At 36.6% G+C, this 19,239-nt stretch overlaps 2 protein-coding genes across 2 annotated transcripts in view; one reads left to right on the top strand and one right to left on the bottom strand.

The window, feature by feature from the left end:
- LOC120523525 (cilia- and flagella-associated protein 298-like) overlaps positions 1-13,167 on the bottom strand; it is a 33,873-nt gene extending 20,706 nt beyond the window's left edge. The window contains exons 1-3 of the mRNA XM_039744921.1: positions 12,979-13,167; positions 5,274-5,426; positions 1,210-1,377 (exon numbers count right to left, since the gene is read on the bottom strand). Coding sequence (XP_039600855.1) covers positions 1,210-1,377; positions 5,274-5,412 — 307 coding nt within the window. The 5' untranslated portion in view covers positions 5,413-5,426; positions 12,979-13,167. The remainder of the gene's footprint in view (positions 1-1,209; positions 1,378-5,273; positions 5,427-12,978) is intronic.
- The window catches only part of cfap298 (cilia and flagella associated protein 298), a 103,380-nt gene that overhangs the window by 28,197 nt on the left and 55,944 nt on the right, over positions 1-19,239 (top strand). The gene's annotated exons all lie outside the window — the stretch shown is intronic.

The following is a 19,239-nucleotide window of genomic DNA, read 5'->3' as shown; positions in this document are numbered from 1 at the left end:
ACAGAAAAACAGATCACCAATTGAAGCTTTAAGAATAATCGATTCGCAATCAATAATTGTTTTGGTAAAGCCATACTCAGTGTAATCCTCCTTCCATTTTATAATTTTTCCGCCACTAGCCATGATTAAATGAACGGTAAAAAAGTAACAGCGAAGCGAGGGTGACTTATTCAGGCAGGCAGGCAACAGCTCAATAGCTCGAATTTGGATATAAGTGGGTTCTATTTAGTCGCCAGAAATCATCTTTGTTAGGAATGGAAGTTGAATTTAGTCTTTAAATCTCTATAGTAAAGAAAAGGTTATGCAATGATGACTAAATTTAACTATATAAAGTCAAAACTATATATTCGGGAATGACTTTATATATAAAAGTTTTGACTTTATATATTCACAAAATCAATGTATTTGCCTGTTTGGCACCCCATAGTGTGTGTGTATATATGTACACATGTACAGTACAGGCCAAAAGTTTGGACACACCTCCTCATTCAATGTGTTTTCTTTATTTTCATGACCATTTACATTGGTAGATTCTCACTGAAGGCATCAAAACTATGAATGAACACATGTGGAGTTATGTACTTAACAAAAAAAGGTGAAACAACTGAAAACATGTTTTATATTCTAGTTTCTTCAAAATAGCCACCCTTTGCTCCGATTACTGCTTTGCATACTCTTGGCATTCTCTTGATGAGCTTCAACAGTTAGTCACCGGAAATGGTTTTCACTTCACAGGTGTGCCTTATCAGGGTTATTTAGTGGAATTTCTTGCTTTATCAATGGGGTTGGGACCAGCAGTTGTGTTGTGCAGATGTCAGGTTAGTTGGACGATCATTTATTTTTCAACAGGACAATCACCCCAAACACACCTCCAGGCTGTGTAAGGGCTATTTGACCAAGAAGGAGAGTAATGGAATGCTGTAAATATCATGAAAATAAAGAAAACACATTGAATGAGGAGGTGTGTCCTAAGTTTTGGTCTGTACAGAGACAGAGATATATGCCAGCAACACTCGTATCAATGACAAAACAATTACATTAACAATCATGTTGTTATTTTCAAAATGTTTCCTTTTCTTTTTCATTACTTCTTTAACACACTACTTCTCCACTGCGAAGCGCGGGTATTTTGCTAGTGTGTATGTATTATATATACTATATATATTATATATCAACTTTCATTCAAAGTTCAATTAAACAGGTGCTTACCTTGACCATTACGCCTACCAATACCATCCTTTATATAGACTGCTCCACCACTTGGAATGCATTTTTCTGCCCAGTCATCTTTCAGTTTTAACTCAGTAATCTGTTCTTCTGTTAGTCCTTGCATATTCGGAGGGAGAGCTATTCCATGTTCTGCAAGCTCTTCCATTTCTATTTTATTTAACAGTGCACAACAAGAAATAATTAAAAACACATTTCAGTTCAACATGTCAAATTTAAGACTTTAACAGTGCACGGTTGAACTGTATGAAATGTATGTAAAATAAGTTCTTAATTGGTTGGAAAAAAAATTCATTTTTCATGCAGCGTTTGTAAATGTCAGTATAAATATTCAATTAAAAAAGTCATTCTTAACAGTATCAGAGCATTAACCAACTATCCCAACTACCAAACTCTGTTCTTCAAAACCTAGTGAAACAATTGTCCTTTTATAAAAAATACTTTGTAGAGAAAAGCCAAGCAAAATGACACCTTTTATTGGCTAACTAAAAAGATTACAATATGCAAGTTGCCTCGAAAGCTTACATATTGTAATCTTTTAGTTAATAAAAGGTGTCATTTTGCTTGGCTTTTCTCTACATTCATAATGGCTAACACGGTACAACACCCTAGTACTATAAAAATACTTTGCAAATACAACTGCTCAACACATTGCTGTTTATAGCAATGAAACCTACAAATACCACTTTTTTGCAGTACATTAGGTTGACCTGAAACCAACAGGCTATACCTAGTCCAGTTCCCAAAATTTCTCATGCACACCGGGTCAGATTAAAATTTGTAATTAACCCAATCTGTCCCAACCAGGACTCAAACACAGTAATCTTGGCCTATAATACCACCACGAAGCCATAAGGTTACCTATGCTTATATATAAAAATATATATATATATATATATATATATATATATATATATATATATATATATACAGTACTGCTCAAAAAAATTAAAGAGACACTTTTAAATCGGAGTATAGCATCAAGTCAATTTAACTTCTGGGATATTGATGTGGTCAGTTTAGTAGCAGAGGGGGTTGCTAATCAGTTTCAGTTGCTTTGGTGTTAATGAAATTAACAGGCGCACTAAAGGGGCAATAATGAGACAACCACCAAAACAGAAATGGTTCAACAGGTGGAGGCCATTAACATTTTTCCTTCCTCATCTTTTCTGTTTTTTCACTAGTTTTGCATTTGGCCATGGTCAGTGTCGATGCAGATGTAGATTGACAGACAGGCAGGCAGGCGAATAATTATTTTTATTACTTTATTACTATTGGCACCATGAGGCGATACCTGGACCCCTCCAGAAGTTGCACAGGTAGACCAACTTCTCCAGGATGACACATAAATATGTTCCATTGCCAGAATGTTTGTGGCGTCTCCTAGCACAGTCTCAAGAGTATGGAGAGGATTCAATTTTTTCGGCAAGGAGGAACAGGACAAGTACTGCCAGATCCCTAAAAAATTACATTCAGCAGGCCACTAGTGTGAATGTCTCTGACCAAACAATCAGAAACAGACTTCAAGAGGGTGGTCCGAGAGTCCGATATCCTCTAGTGGGCCCTGTGCTCACTGCCCAGCACCGTGAAGCTCGTTTGGCATTTGCCATAGAATTCCAGAATTGGCAGGTCCACCACTGGCGCCCTGAGCTTTTCACAGATAATACGTTCAAACTGAGCACATGTGACAGAGGTGAAAGGGTCTGGAGAAGCCATGGAGAACGTTATACTGTCTTTAACATTGTTCAGCATAACCGGTTTGGTAATGGATCAGTGATGATCTGGGGAGGCATATCCATGGAGGGACGCACAAACCTCTACAGGCTAGACAACAGCACCATGCTTGTCATTAGGTATCAGGACTAAATCCTTGGACCCACTGTCAGACCCTATGCTGGTGCACCACAATGCCCAGCATCATGTAGCAAGAGTATGCAGGCAGTTCCTGGAGGATGATACCAGAATTGATACCATTGACTGGCCCCCAATCTCGCCTGACCTAAATCCGATAGAATTTGACAGAACATGCCAACAGGTTGCACCTCAGATTGTCCAGGAGCTCAGTGATGCCCTGGTCCAGATCTGGGAGGAGACCCCCAGTATACCATCTATCATCTCATTAGGAGCACTCATACAAGCATGTGGGGGCCACAAACTACCGAGTGCAATTCTGAGTTGCTGCAATGAAACTTCGGCAAAATGGACTAGCTGGCCACATCACTTTTCACTTTTATTTTCAGGGTGTCTGTTTGATGGGAATAAAAATTATTAACCTACAATGTGGCATCCTTTCATTTCTAACACATTACCCAGTCCATACGAGTATAGATGTACAGTATGATTTTTGTTTCCCCACTGACATCTGATGTGTTTTCTAAGTGTTTAATTTTTTGAGAAGTTTATTTATATTACGAACTGAACACTGAAAAATTTCTGTAACAAAACTGGATACTTTTATAGACAAAAAAAAAACAGTTACAAATGTCTTTAAAATAGACATATGCATGCATTTCAGCAATATTTTAGCTGTCGAAATGAATTAACTGTTTCAATGTGCAAGAATATTTTATCAAGAGTTGTATTTGCACAGTCAATGATGTTGTAGTAAAACAATATAAGTACCGAATAAAACACTTTTTTTTTTTTACAATACCTTAAAAAATAATCGCAATCAGAATTGATGCTTTAATGGAGTTCTTCCTAACAATATTGATATTAATCTTTTTGATTCCACATTAATACATTTAATTTACACTGAAACAAAGCCAGTAGATTTTAATCCATTAAACAGATGAATACTTAGTCTTGAAGAATTGTTGCATTTATTTACACATTTTTATCCCAAATAATCACCTTTTGCAATGGTTTATGGCCACCATGATCGCCAGACTTAACAACGTGCGAATATTACTTGTGGGGTCATTTAAAGGGCAGCGGGTATGAAACAAATCCACGAACTGTAAATGAACTGAATTTGAACATTGCAATGTCATGGGATTGATTCTCTGTATCACATTTTCAAAGAGTGTACATGAACATGTTGAAATGGGCACAGAGATGTATTGACGCACAATATGATCACTTTCAACATCTTCTGTAAATGAGAGTACCAAATTTGATCATTTTTCTCTTCACCATGTCTTGGTGGAGGCGGGCCACTTTTCCGTGGGCCACCCTGTACTATCCTAGCATTAAGACCCATAAGAGAACACTTTTTTCTGTTTAATTCATGCTTGTGTCCTCACAAATTTCACTGACTGGTGGTAAGAGACATTGCTTCTGAACTTTTTTTTTTGACATTTTGTAGTATTAAGTTAAGGTAGTAACACATTGTTACATAAGATAGCTTTGAACTTAATTTCATATTATTGCCACATTGCTTATAAAAATGTTTATATATCGTAAGCATAAAAAAATAATGAAAATCTGAAAAACGAAAAATATATTTTAAATTCTAAGTAATTTGATACAGTGTAAGATGTCGATTTCTTTTCCCATCACTACTTGTTCAGGAGTAATTTGATTATCTTAAATGTGAAATATAACGATGTCTCAATGACTACATAGTTGATAAATAGGGTGTAGCCTATTATATTCTATAATGTGATGCTCTAATTAAATATTCCAGACACTTGTTAAATTCTGAAGCTATAGGTAGAAATGTGTCAATTTAATTAGTAAAATATTACCTTAAAGAAAAATAGCTGGGATACGAACATAGAAACGGTTTAGCTTCAAGTTTATACATTTTGAGGTAATTGAGGTAATGAGCTGTATTTTTGGAAGATAATTATAACTTTTGAAAAAAACCTGTTAGCCTTAGATGAAGTGAAACATGAATTTATTTTCTAAACAATTTAAATCCCAAGACAGTACATATTTGAACAGTATTCTGTAATTAGAGCAATTGGGAAAGGGAATGTGGAGGTAACTATTTAGTCCTTTTTTGATCTCATTTCTAATAAGAGTCCAGAGTGTTGAATCCGATTGCTATAATGACAGAGATGCTCTCTTAAGGACACATAATGAAACGAATAAACAGTTACCTGCACATATTCTGTGGACTTTTAGTCTCAGGGAATAAACAGTTGAAATATGTTTGACTAATACATCAATCGAAATATCAACAGTGGTATTGAAGAGAAACTGGCTTTCATCACCATGTTTTACATGAAGACAGACCATTGTTGCAAAGAAACCTAAAGGCAAACAAAAATTAGTGTTTAGACTGAAACCCAGGTATAGAATCAAACACAAATAATAGATTCAATTTTAGTGTGTATACATTATCACTCCACAGTCAAATCCCAATCTGAAATAAAACTGCAATTGCAACCTCATAGTAATTTCTAAACAACCTATTTCAAGATATAAAAGAAATGTACAGTATTTTTAAAGTTATTTCTTCACAGTCATGGTAAGCATCATAAATTAAAAAAAAAAAAATACAAAACTACCTCAAAGTTCTCTGATGCTCTCTGCTAAAAAAAACACAGAATTTCATATAAAAAGGTAGAGCTTTCGGTAGGTCTTGAAATAATCTGATTCAAGTACGCATCTGTAGTAAATTAAAAGGAAGGAAAAGATAAAAGAAAAATAATTTTGTGAAACTGTAGTCATTTTAAAAAGAATTTGGCTATGTGTTTAACTTTGCTCCTCATCTTCCTCCACGGCAACCTTTCAGCCCCAAGGGCTGTTACTGATATTAATAATGAAATTGAAAGTTAATGTTGTTATGGTGTGAAAGTTATAAATATTTTGTATGTCTTTATTTGTAACTTAGACAGAGCAATGTAATCCATCCATTATCCAACCCGCTATATCCTAACTACAGGGTCACGAGGGGTCTGCTGGAGCCAAGCCCAGCCAACACAGGGTGCAAAGCAGGTAACTAACCCTGTGCAGGGCACACACTCACACTAAGGACAATTAAGGATCGCCAATGCACCTAGCCTGCATGTCTTTGTAGTACCCTGTGGAAAACCATGCAGACACGGGGAGAACATGCAAACTCCACACAGGGAGGACCCGGGAAGCAAACCTGGGTCTCCCAACTGCAAAGCAGCAGTGCTACCCAACGTGACGCCTGAACAATTTAATATTAATGTTATATCACTGATAAAAAAGCAATGGTTTGATGTTTAAGAACCTCCCCTTCAGAACGGAGTCTTTATAATTTTATGACAGGGTCAGGGGAAGTGCCTAAAACCAGTTTTACAAGAGATTCTCTACAGGACTCTCTCAATCAACCCCCACAGGAAAGCAGACTACTTAGCTGGCAAGCATTAGGTCAATAAATGATTTTGGGGGCAGATGTGAAACCAATGTTTTTTTACACCAGAATTTCATTAGTCTAAATTTACCTATTTGGCTTTAAATCAGAAGCTATTAAGTACCACAAAGCCCTATTGGCTGCAGTGTCTATAAATTTGCTTGCTTTACCCCTCCCTATCTCTCTTACAATATCATCATGAAGGGGCAACTCTTTCTCACCATCATGATGGTGAAGCATCTGAAACACCATGAATTGAAAGGAAGACCACACTAAGGAGCATAACTCTGCAGCCATATTGCCTGTCCTGAAGAAAGCCATAAAATGATGACTTAACTAGAGACATTTAAAGTAACTGCAAGTCTGTGTGCTGCATGAAACTACATATCAGCATTTATCAGGTTGTATGGTTGCCAACTCAAATGTACTTTACATTTTGTTATTAAATAATGTATTATTGAAATTATTCATAAAGTAATTATTTAACTCCTGCTTGTCCTTTTACTCTAAATAATTACCCAAAGTTACAGATGTAGAAGGAAAGGTGAAGATAAGTTATAAAGTACAATACCTTGTAAACAGTAGTGGGAATTGAAGCATTCTGACAAAGGCTACTCATTAAAAAAAAAGGGGAAAGAAGAGTAATATAGAACTCTGCCAAGACAAATAAATGCCCAGATGTGAGCTGCGGTGTTTTGCAAACATTTAGACAAGCACTTAAAAGCATCACACAATCACTCACATTCTTTCACTATATGCGATAATTTTAAATTTATAATAGCTTTAAATTACAGCTCAGGGCTACTACATTATTACATAGGATTAAATAAATCTCTAGAAAAATGTTTATTTCTATAGCATACTTTCACAGAAATGATGTTGTTCAAAATGCTTTACAAGATGTCAAAATATAAAAGTTATATGCAAAGAAAACAAGGTTTATTAAAAATATAGAAATTGGCTGTTCTACCAACTAGAAACAACGAAAGCTACTAGTGGTGCCTACTCACTCAAAAACATTAACTTTTTTTATACCACATCCTTTGCATGTACTATTAAAATTAATAATTTTGTTGCTTCAAAGTGGACAATATAAACATTATTATTTCTGCTTTATTTCGCCAGTGGTGAATGAAATCATTGAAACTTTAATTATATTGTAACAGATGCAAAAGGCCATTTTTATTATTGGGTGAATGTGCTATTAACTAAGTGTCAGTACGGAGGGAGATTCCACCTTGGGGATTTGTGAACTGTATTATGCTAGAGGCTGATTTACACCTGAACTGCCTCCACTATTTCCAAACAGTGTGGCACAGCTGACATCGCAGCGATGTATCACAAATGGTGAATTTCAACGACAGGCTGGTTACGTTTGTGTCAAAATGATGAATGAAGGGATGAATATGCAACAGATCATCAAAATGCAAGCAAGACATGAAAAACATTAGAAATGCCTTTTTAGTGCCCTTTCTGATTCCATGGAAGCGCACTAAGATACAGTTGTCAAGTTTTCATGCATGTTTGCGTGCAGTTTCTATTTTGATTTAAACACATGCTCCATACAAAATGCCTGTCCATCAATAAACATGCACATGCAGCCACCTGCCCACAGTTTCCTCACACACAGCAATGTCATGAAGTCTGCATTTTAAAATTGTAGGTGTACTACGTGTTACTATAGTTTTAACCGACTGCTCCATGATTAACAGTGGACAGTAAACTTTGTTAAAATGTTGTTTCTTTTATCGATTTGGCTTGCGTACAAAATGTTCTATAACCAATAAATTCTTCAAAGGGATTTGGAAAAATAGATTTAGAAAAATACTAATAACAGTAATAAATTATTCTTTACTTGACACCCATTAACTCTGTACAAAGATATTTAAAAGACAAATCTCCACGCTACTGTTTCGATCTGGCTGTGCCATGTTGACACTTCAGAATGCGAGCAATGGCACAAGAATGCATTCAGACTTTTTTTTGGGCACATACACCGTCATATCTAGATACTAATCGTGGAGAGATGCTCACGTACTGGAGTCTACAGCATGGGGTGGAAGTTACTGCCGCACTTTTAGTAGCATTACACATGTACATTGTCAGCATACCCGTGTCAAACACACACAGGAAGTTCTGCAGTCTACTTGGGACGAATTTAATTCTTAATGCATTTGGCTTGCATAGCCTTAATTATTCCAGGGTTTCTCAGCATTTATATTCCTGCGACTGAGTTTTGTCTTTTGTTTTTTAATTCATCGACATTCAATTAGATACAAATGCAAGCCACCTCCTTGGTGAAACAAGTACAATCGGGTGTACACTTTTGTGAAACAAACTTACTTAGAAATAGGGAAACATTTATAAAAAATTTCAGGAGTAATAATTGAACACATACACCGCAGAACTGTGACACTATACCAAAAGAAAATTAACATGATTTAGAAAGTGACTAAGTAATTTTACAACTCTACTAAAGAAACAATTTATAACATTAGCATTTAAATGTAACATTTAATTTTTAAAATATAAAAGAAAAATTACAATACTTATCAACTGCATAGAAAGAGGTCAAAATATTCAATTTTAAAGACTTGTATACTGTATTCTAATTTCAGCACAAAAAAAAAAACCAAAAACAAAAAGTCCAAGTACATTTTGAGTAAAAATGTCACATGCACAGCACAGCAATCAGCTGCCCTGACAGCCTGTGTCCTAAATATTCTGGTAACTAACATGAGATCACTCCGAAAAATGTAGTTAAATGATTCTCCATGCTCTCCAATGATTTGCATGCTCAATCCAGGTTTCAATCTGCTTTAAAGGACACATTTTAATAAACTGATGGAGAGTATAGATTAGGAGATATTTCAACAAGTGAAGACTTGCATTAAAGCTGCCAAAAGCAAAATTGCAATTGCCACCAATATACGGAAAGTATTCAGACCCCCTTCAATTTTTCACTGTTATATTGCAGCCATTTGCTAAAATCATTTAAATTAAATTTTTCCTCATTAATGTACACACAGCACCCCATATTGACAGACAAGAGTTTTTGAAATTGTTGCAGATTTATTAAAAAAGAAAAAACTGAAATATCACATGGTCCTAAGTATTCAGACCCTTTGCTGTGACACTCATATATTTAACTCAGGTGCTTTCCATTTCTTCTGATCATCCTTGAAATCACCTTCATTTGAGTCCAGCTTGGTTTGATTATACTAATTGGACTTGATTAGGAAAGCCACACACCTGTCTATATAAGACCTTACAGCTCACAATGCATGTCAGAGCAAATGAGAATCATGAGGTCAAAGGAACTGCCTGAAGAGCTCAGATAGAATTGTGGCAAGGCACAGATCTGGCCAAGGTTACAAAAAACATTTCTGCTGCACTTAAGGTTCCCAAGAGCACAGTGGTCTCCATAATCCTTAAATGGAAGACATTTGGGACGACCAGAACCCTTCCTAGAGCAGGCCGTCCGGCCGAGCTGAGCTACGGGGAGAAGAGCCTTGGTGAGAGAGGTAAAGAAGAACCCAAAGATCACTTTAGCTTAGCTCCAGAGATGCAGTCAGGAGATGGGAGAAAGTTGTAGAAAGTCAACCATCACTGCAGCCCTTCAACAGTCAGGGCTTTATGGCAGAGTGGCCAATCGGAAGCCTCTCCTCAGTGCAAGACCCATGACAGCCCGCATGGAGTTTGCTAAAAGACACCTGAAGGACTCCGAGATGGTGAGAAATAAGATTCTCTGGTCCGATGAGACCAAGATAGAACTTTTTGGCCTTAATTCTAAGCGGTATGTGTGGAGACAACCAGGAACTGCTTATCACTTGTCCAATACAGTCCCACAGTGAAGCATGGCGGTGGCAGCATCATGCTGTGGGGGTGTTTTTCAGCTGCAGGGACAGGACAACTGGTTGCAATCAAGGGAAAGATGAATGCGGCCAAGTACAGGGATATCCTGGACAAAAACCTTCTCCAGAGTGCTAAGGACCTCAGATTGGGCAAAAGGTTTACCTTCCAACAAGACAATGACCCTAAGCACACAGCTAAAAATAACGAAGGAGTGGCTTCACAACAACTCTGTGACTGTTCTTGAATGGCCCAGCCAGAGCCCTGACTTAAACCCAATTGAGCATCTCTGAGAGACCTAAAATGGCTGTCAACCAACGTTTATCATCCAACCTGACAGAACTAGAGAGGTTCTGCAAGGAGGAATGGCAGAGGATCCCCAAATCCAGGTGTGAAAAACTTGTTGCATCTTTCCCAAAAAGACTCGTGGCTGTATTAGCTCAAAAGGGTGCTTCTACTAAATACTGAGCAAAGGGTCTGAATACTTAGGACCATGTGATATTTCAGTTTCTTTTTTAATAAATCTGCAACAATTTCAAAAATTCTCTTTGTCAATATGGGGTGCTGTGTGTACATTAATGAGGAAAAAAAATTTAAATGATTTTAGCAAATGGCTGCAATATAACAAAAAGTGAAAATTTGAAGGGGGTCTGAATACTTTCTGTACCCACTGTATGGACAAGTGTGACAACTGAAGCCTACTTTGGTGTAACATGCCATTTTATTGGAGGAGACTGGAACATGAGTCAGTCTACCTTATCACCAGCATCCAACACAGTTGACTGGTTGGAGAAGGTTGTATGCAGATTTAAAATTCCTCCCAGCAAAATTGCTATTGTACATGATAATGGTGCAAATACCTTGGATGCCGCAAATATTTTAGGCCTGGTTTATACTTCTCTTGTGTAGCAGCAGCATCTTGCATGGTGTACTATTTATATTCCCATGTGTACCTAACGTAAATCTGGAAGATTCCATTAGCTGGCAGTGTGCAATATGATCAGTGAGAAAACAATGTTCGGCTTCGCGGTGTTGGAAATTTAATGGATGTTCTGGGCAATTCAAAAGGACACCTTGCCACAATATCTTTCAAAAGGATAGAGGTTTAATGATTAAATCCATCAATACAGGGACACATCCATTCCAGCAAGCATTGGACACGAGGCAGAATCCCTGGATGGGGCATCACTTCATTACAAGGTGAATACAGTCACACACACACTAGTATCATTTTAGCATGTGGTAAACAGAGGTCCACCGCTGATGTCAAGCTTTTAAACAAATAATTGCCATATTCGCAACCTCGTGTTGGGGAAGTGTGTGGTGTTGTGGTGAGAGTAGTTCCCATTCGTGAAGTGGGAGTGGACAGCCCTGTATTTGGTGGACTGATGCAGGATCACCCGTAACCCTAATTGACACAGAGCTGCGGATTGCTGCTGCTGTGTCATGTCCCTATTTTGAAAAAGGGAAGCAGGACTGTGAGGGAGAGCAGAAACAAAAAACCGAGAAGAAAAACGGTCTAATGAATCTTAGCCTGATGAGGTCTATTCATCTTTTACATTTAAATGTCTCACTTAAAAGGTTTTCCAATGTTATTTGCCCTAGTGTGTATATAAACACAGGGAACTCCAGTTTCTGTATTGCATCTTGCCTGAAGAGCCTCAAAAGCTTGCATATTGGAATCTTTTTAGTTAGCCAATAAAATGTATCATTTTGCTTGACTTCACACTACATTCATAACGGCTAACACGGCGCAACACCCCAGTACTACAGGCTGTAAAGAAATTAATTTAGGGACATGCAAAAGATATTTACAGCTTTAGTTAACATGGGGTTACGGAATTAGACTGCACTAAAATAAAGAAAACCGCGTTTACAGCTTAACAAATCGGAAATAAAATTGAGAATGGAGCAAATAAGGAATAAAAATGAAGTAGTCCAACAGTGCTCTGCCAAAGGTAGTTCTCCAGTTGCCCCCTGAAAATCAGTAGCCTGGAAGAAATCTGGGTACTTAGGGAAAGCTCATTCTACTGCATGGAAGCAGGAACTCGAAATGTACTGCGATATATTGTAATCTAGTTCGTGTTTATTGATTTATTGATATGAACATTATTAGCAATGTATTTTATATTAGATTACTGATGAAAAGATGTAATAATGTAAAAGTGTTAACCAATCATATTGGCAAAAAATGGATTCTACAGTTTATAAACAGCAATTCTGTAATCGGTGTATAAATTAAACTTAAACCATATGGGGGTTATTTTTTTCTGTAATGCGTCTATTGCTAAAATGATAATTATATTCTTAAAGGTCCTAATTCATTACTTCTTTAAACCCCAAAACAAAAAGGTAAACTTAGAAACATACAAATCGTTTCCTCACAAGCTACAATTTTCTAGGGGAAAGCATTAAAACTTATCGTGTAACTGCATGTTACATATCAGACGATGAACGATAAACTTTGAATAATAAAAAAAATAAAAACCCGATCTACTTAACAAACCAAGGAAAGAATGTTGCTAGGTGATTAAAACACATCATTTCCGTAAAATATTTTAAAGTATACAGAATAATTATAGCAAATAATTTAAAAAAAGATATGAAATAAGATAAATTCGACTTACCTGCGGCTCAAAATAAACTAAAGCAAAAATGACTCAGTAAAAAAAAAAACACACACAACCTAGACCTGCACTGCTTGAGCTGTAACGAGTATGAAGTTAGCAACAGAAGGTGCTTCCGCTGCTAAGCACAACGAAGCATATCAAAATAAAAGCCTCCTAAACCTGAACGACTGCGAGGCCAAACCGTTTTAGATTACGCATGCGCGAAAATACGACATGGCAGTTGTCGCTGTCGCTACTTGGATCCGCGTGCCTTGTTACCATAGATATATAGGTAGACGCTGCGTTCACGGTGTTGCCCAGTCGACACGTTACGTCAGCGCGTCCGCCCAATTGAGTGGCAAAAGTGCCATTTAAACTAATACAGGTAGACGTGGAAACGGAGTTTTCTGATGAAAAAACAATAAGGTTTAAAACAGTATCGTTTACATACAATTATTATTATTATTAAATTATTCCTCCCATATAAGTAACATTTCTCGGATTGCCTTCTTCCATCTCCGAAACATTTCTAGACTTCGTCCTGTTCTTACGCAACATAGTACTGAAGTATTGGTTAATGCCCGAGTCACCTCATGTATAGATTACTGTAATGCTTTTCTATCTGGCATCCCACAAAAACGTATCAATCGCTTACAACTTCTTCAAAATTCTGCTCCCAGGATAATAACCTGTTCTAAATCCACTGAACATATTACACCTATTATCTCTAAACTTCACTGGCTCCCAGTTAACTACAGAATACAATACAAATACTGCTCTGAACATTTAAAGCCCTCCACACCCTCACTGATCTCCTACAGACCTGCACTCTTCTTACTCACTCAGATCCTCATCTGCTGCTCTACTTTCTGTACACACATCAAACTATTGCTGCTCAACTTCGGAATGTTTGTAGGTTTTCGAAGTACAAGCACATCAGTGGTCTGGTTAGTCAAAAAAAGGTAAAACAAAATAAAAGCAATTTTTTTTTTTTTTACAATTTTGCTGGGTTAGCAATAGCACAACAATGTATAAGATTTACATCTTACAATACTGAATATTTTTAAAGTCAATGAATCTGTTTCAGCTCTTGGTTAGTAGTACTAGGGTTTTCTACCGTGTTAGCCATTATGAATGTAGAGAAAAGCCAAGCAAAATGACCCCTTTTACTGGCTAACTAAAAAGATTACAATATTGAACTTTCGAGGCAACTCAGGCAAGATGTAATCTGTCCAAAAGAGAATAGATTATGTGTCAGAGTGAATTTTATCATTTCTATTACTGACTTTGTGGGTAAATCATGTTGTCCGAGGTACGTTTCACATGCCAATATGTCATCATCATGGGGGATGTTTGTGTACAGGGCTTCAACATCCATTGTGGCCAGTAAGGTTCCCTCAGGTAAGGGGCCTAAAGCAGACAGTTTTTTTAAGAAGTCAGTGGTGTCCTGGAAGTAGCTGGTTGTGTTGCGGGCGAGGAGTTTAAGAATGTGTTCCACCCAACCTGAAACCTTTTCTGTGAGGGAGCCAATTCTTAAGATGATAGGCCTTTCTGGGGCTTAGCTCTTGGTTAGAGAATACAAAAATATTTCCTGTTCATCAAGTCTGTCCAAAAGGATTTGAATATCCTTGCCAAGTTCTCCCTTTCTTGCTCTGTACAACTTAATCAGCTTTGCTGAATGTGTATCCAAGGATGAAAAGAAAAAAAGTTTTCTTTAGCTCAGTTCTTGTGATTCTGTAAAACTCTGCACCTATCTGTTGGTAAAACATGGTTGTCTTTAGTTTTGTAGCAAAAAGGTGTTCATTAATTCAAATGACTGCTACATTTGGTACTTACATATATAATCTACTGCATAAATGTTTCAAGAGACTTTTGAATAGAAATGCTGTAGGCACAAAAATATAAACCTACCTGTTCTTGCAAGAATAGTGCAGACCATCTTTTTTGACATTCTGAACCAGGGGCTCTTCCTCCACTATCTCTTTCCTGTGTAATGAAAATGTAATTTCCATTTTGAGGTAATAAATATGTTGGGAAGATTCTTCTTCATCTCCTCTTCTAAAGCCTGCCTTTCCTTTTCTAAAGTTTCATCAGTATTCCCAGTTGAGTTGTCTGGGGAGAAAATTCACTTTTGCTTTTTGAAAGGACATTTGCACTCTTCTCCATTCCCTTTATGATTTATAGTTACCTCTGTGCAGCATGCTGCTCGTAATTTCTGGCGATAATTTCTTAATTTATATTTAAGACTCACAGCCCACCTTTGATAACCTTGTCCTGACCCAGCATCTTTAAGATATGGATATTTGTCAATTAGTGAAATGGCCAGGAATTCTATTTCTTTAGTGCTTGGGATACATACATGCATACATACGAACTTTTTGGCCTTAATTCTAAACGGTATGTGTGGAGACAACCAGGCACTGCTCATCACTTGTCCAATACAGTCCCCACAGTGAAGCATGGCGGTGGCAGCATCATACTGTGGGGGTGTTTTTCAGCTGCAGGGACAGGACGACTGGTTTCAATCGAGGGAAAGATAAATGCGACCAAGTACAGGGATATCCTGGACAAAAACCTTCTCCAGAGTGCTAAGGACCTCAGATTGGGCCGAAGGTTTACCTTCCAACAAGACAATGACCCTAAGCACACAGCTAAAAATAACGAAGGAGTGGCTTCACAACAACTCTTTGACTGTTCTTGAATGGCCCAGCCAGAGCTCTGACTTAAACCCAATTGAGCATCTTTGGAGAGACCTAAAAATGGCTGTCCACCGATGTTTACCATCCAACCTGACAGAACTGGAGAGAATCTGCAAGGAGGAACTGCAGAGGATCCCCAAATCCAGGTGTGAAAAAAACTTGTTACATCTTTCCCAAGAAGTCTCATGGCTATATTAGCTCAAAAGGGTGCTTCTGCTAAATACTGAGCAAAGGGTCTGAATACTTAGGACCATGTGATATTTCAGTTATTCTTTTTTTAATAAATCTGCAACAATTTCAAAAATTCTTTTTTTGTCTGTTAATATGGGGTGCTGTGTGTACATTAATGAGGGAAAAAATTAATTTAAATAATTTTAGCAAATGGCTGCAATATAACAAAGAGTGAAAAATTGAAGGGGGTCTGAATACTTTCCGTACCCACTGTATATATAACATGTATACAAAATGTGGCAGCTGTGACTCCAAGAAAATCATGGCACTGAAACTGCACTTCCAGGGCTAAATATAAAACAGACAAGCCAAAAAATAATTTAGAAATAAAACAGTCAGAAAATAACTTATGAGAGCTTAAACGAAGGCAGTTCACCCTATTCCCATCGTCTCAAAAATTATACAAGACGCTTGAATGCTGTCAAAATTCCTCTAATGACTTCATAGTTAATTCATAACTCTCAAAATAAATAACATTAGTGCAGTTAAAAAAAGAATCAGAGGCAATTTTGAACCATTCACTATAATTAGAAAAAAAATGATGGATTCTGCTTCTAGTCCTCTTGATTAAACACAGTTCCTTTTAAATGTTCATCGAGCACATTGACATATATTGTATACCTTCCTGTTCTAGAGTGCTTATATCTTTAGTCAGTGGATCAAGAAATTGGTCATAACCAAATCTTCTCACATCATTACTTTTGCCAAACATTGCAAGCTGAACACAGGACAAACTAGCACGGGACTCTGCAGGCAAATTAAGAATCGCCCAATACACAGCAGTAATTTTGTGTTTCTTCTTTGATGTTCCCAAAGGATTGCAGATTTCAAAGTCAACAATGTAGATTCCAAGAGAAATACACTTTTCCTGGCACCCAAAAAGGCTATTCTCCATCTCGAACAGACTTGTATTGACCAGGTAAACCTTCATGAAAAACAGCCCTTTCAAAAACATAGCTTCTGTTCAACAATACTGCAAGTACTTTAAACAATTATACATAAATGAAAGTATTTTGGTGTGCTCTATCATATAGATATTCGACTGGCTCAATTACACAAAAATGTTTTTTAAAGTATATATTCCTTCTATAGTCTGTTGAAAAGATGTCCTCTGTTGCAGTTATAAAAAGAGGGTTCATCTTCAAAACAACTTGTAAAATAGCTTTTGATAATTCATCTATGTAACTATTAATATGCTATTCGTACTTTTTCAGAATTGCATTTATTGCTTGTTTAGTTGTAAATTCTGAAAATAACACAATATCATTAAATTCACTTACAATTTGTTGTGTTGCACTTTTAGAAACATGCAAAATAGTTTGCCTGTAAAAGAAGCAATGATGCAAGTTTGTGTTCAAGTGTTTCATGCTCAATGGGCTCCAAGTCAGAAAATTCCTCTGTCTCTGCACAAGCTATAACTGAGCTGCTTTCCCCCACAACTAACTCACTGCCAACAACGGATTCTGTGTTGTCCATTTCTACCATGACATTTGTCGCCTGGTCTCCTTCCGATTGGTTATTTTTTAGTAATTAATGATGATCGGAAATCACTAATAGTGTAGTTTTTATGTTTCCGACTCTGACAGCTAAAGCTTTAAAGCACATTCGTTTGGAAGTTACAGTGAGGGCATCTCACAGTTTCATGCAACTTTAAAATGTGACCTTATGTGGCTAAAGCAAGTACCTGGTTTACAAACATCTTTGAAGTCACACAACTGACAATAAAATGTGGCATTATCTTCAAACTGAGCAGTGCTTGAATGTGATCTTGAAAGATGGGACTTCAATGCCCCAGTAGTTTTAAAGGAGCAAATGCAATCTGTATAAAGGCAGGGAAATGGCCACTGTCTACCTTGATAGTGTCGGAGTCTGTAGGGTTTTAAGAGAACCTCTTGTGGGATGTGAAAATTTGCACCGTATTGTAATCCTTTCCAAGAGTAAAGAACAACTTACTTAATAGGACTATAATAATAAATAAATCTTATTTTTATAGCACCTTCCCCATTCGCAAGGTTCTTATAGATTTTCATACTGTATCTATTACATACTATGTATATAAGTCTACATTGTAAATTGGACAATCAGAGCAATATATTCACAATAATGTAACAAGACACAGATCAGCCTACCACTGTATATTACAAATGATTCCAAACCTAACAAAACAATCTAAACAGTTTTCTTGACAATACATATAGCTGGTAGAGCAGGCAAAATATTTGGCAAAATTTGATTTGAGCAAATGCCTAGCATTTTGCCTAGTAATTAATACTGTCAAAAGTGACTCCCTGCAGAAATGTAACAAAAATGGCTTTGAATCTTTATCACAGTTTATCTTAAAAGGCCTACAAAATGTAAATTTTTCCCATAATTACATATTAGAATTGTAAGTATATGTCCTCTCCATCTTGATTACTTTGCAAAACACATATCATTTCACAAAGTACTTGTAGTATGTGTAAACTGCTCCCTTAGCACTAATTTGGTTTAATTTTAAAAGGCATTTGCACAAACGTTAAATTTTCTTAGAAATCAAAAGTAAAAATGTACAAATATGTGCAACAGAACTGCACATATTGCAACTGTATGAAAACACAAGGTTTTCATATCGTAGTAAAGTTAGTTTGACATTCGGACTATTAGGCTTCGCATCTCCAAAACGAAGAGCAATACCTGTAGCATTAAAACCAACTATGGTAATTTGTTTACAAATATTCCTTTTTTACAGAAATGTCCCGTTTTTGTAAAAATCAAAAATAGTTCTCAGAACGCAGTATAAGTCCCAAAACGGTCCGACATGGGTGCATACCACACAAATTCGGCACCAATATATACTGTAGAATTGCACGTGTGAATTTTCCGGCAGCCTTTACATTTCTTGTGACCATTACTGCTTTTCTAAAGTTTTAAAATGACGCATAACTTATACCAATGCAAAGTCAACTGCGTTAAAAATAAAACAGACAAAATCTTTTTTTTTTGGAAGTTCAGTTCCTAAAGTACATTTCACAACTCATATTTTGACATTTTTATTCAAATGAAGACATTTAAAATGACATGCAATACTGAAATGATATATTTGTGGTCTTATTTTTGAAATGCATACCTACTATTTGAGAAGCTGTAGAGCCAGGCTACAGAAATCGGGGGTCTTTTTACACGTCGAAGGGTCTTCGATTAAACAAAAAGGCAAAAATATGATACGTAAAATGCACATTAGACATTAACCTTCAACAAAATCAAAATGGCAATACAACAGTTACCTAAAAAATATTCTTACACATTCAAACAACTAATTGACAATGGTGGCTAAAACACTACTTAAATGTAAATATACATACATTTTTCT

Source organism: Polypterus senegalus, chromosome 2 (assembly GCF_016835505.1).
Source record: "Polypterus senegalus isolate Bchr_013 chromosome 2, ASM1683550v1, whole genome shotgun sequence".
In the NCBI taxonomy this organism is placed as follows: Eukaryota; Metazoa; Chordata; class Cladistia; order Polypteriformes; family Polypteridae; genus Polypterus; species Polypterus senegalus.
This window is presented reverse-complemented; position numbering and strand designations above follow the sequence as displayed.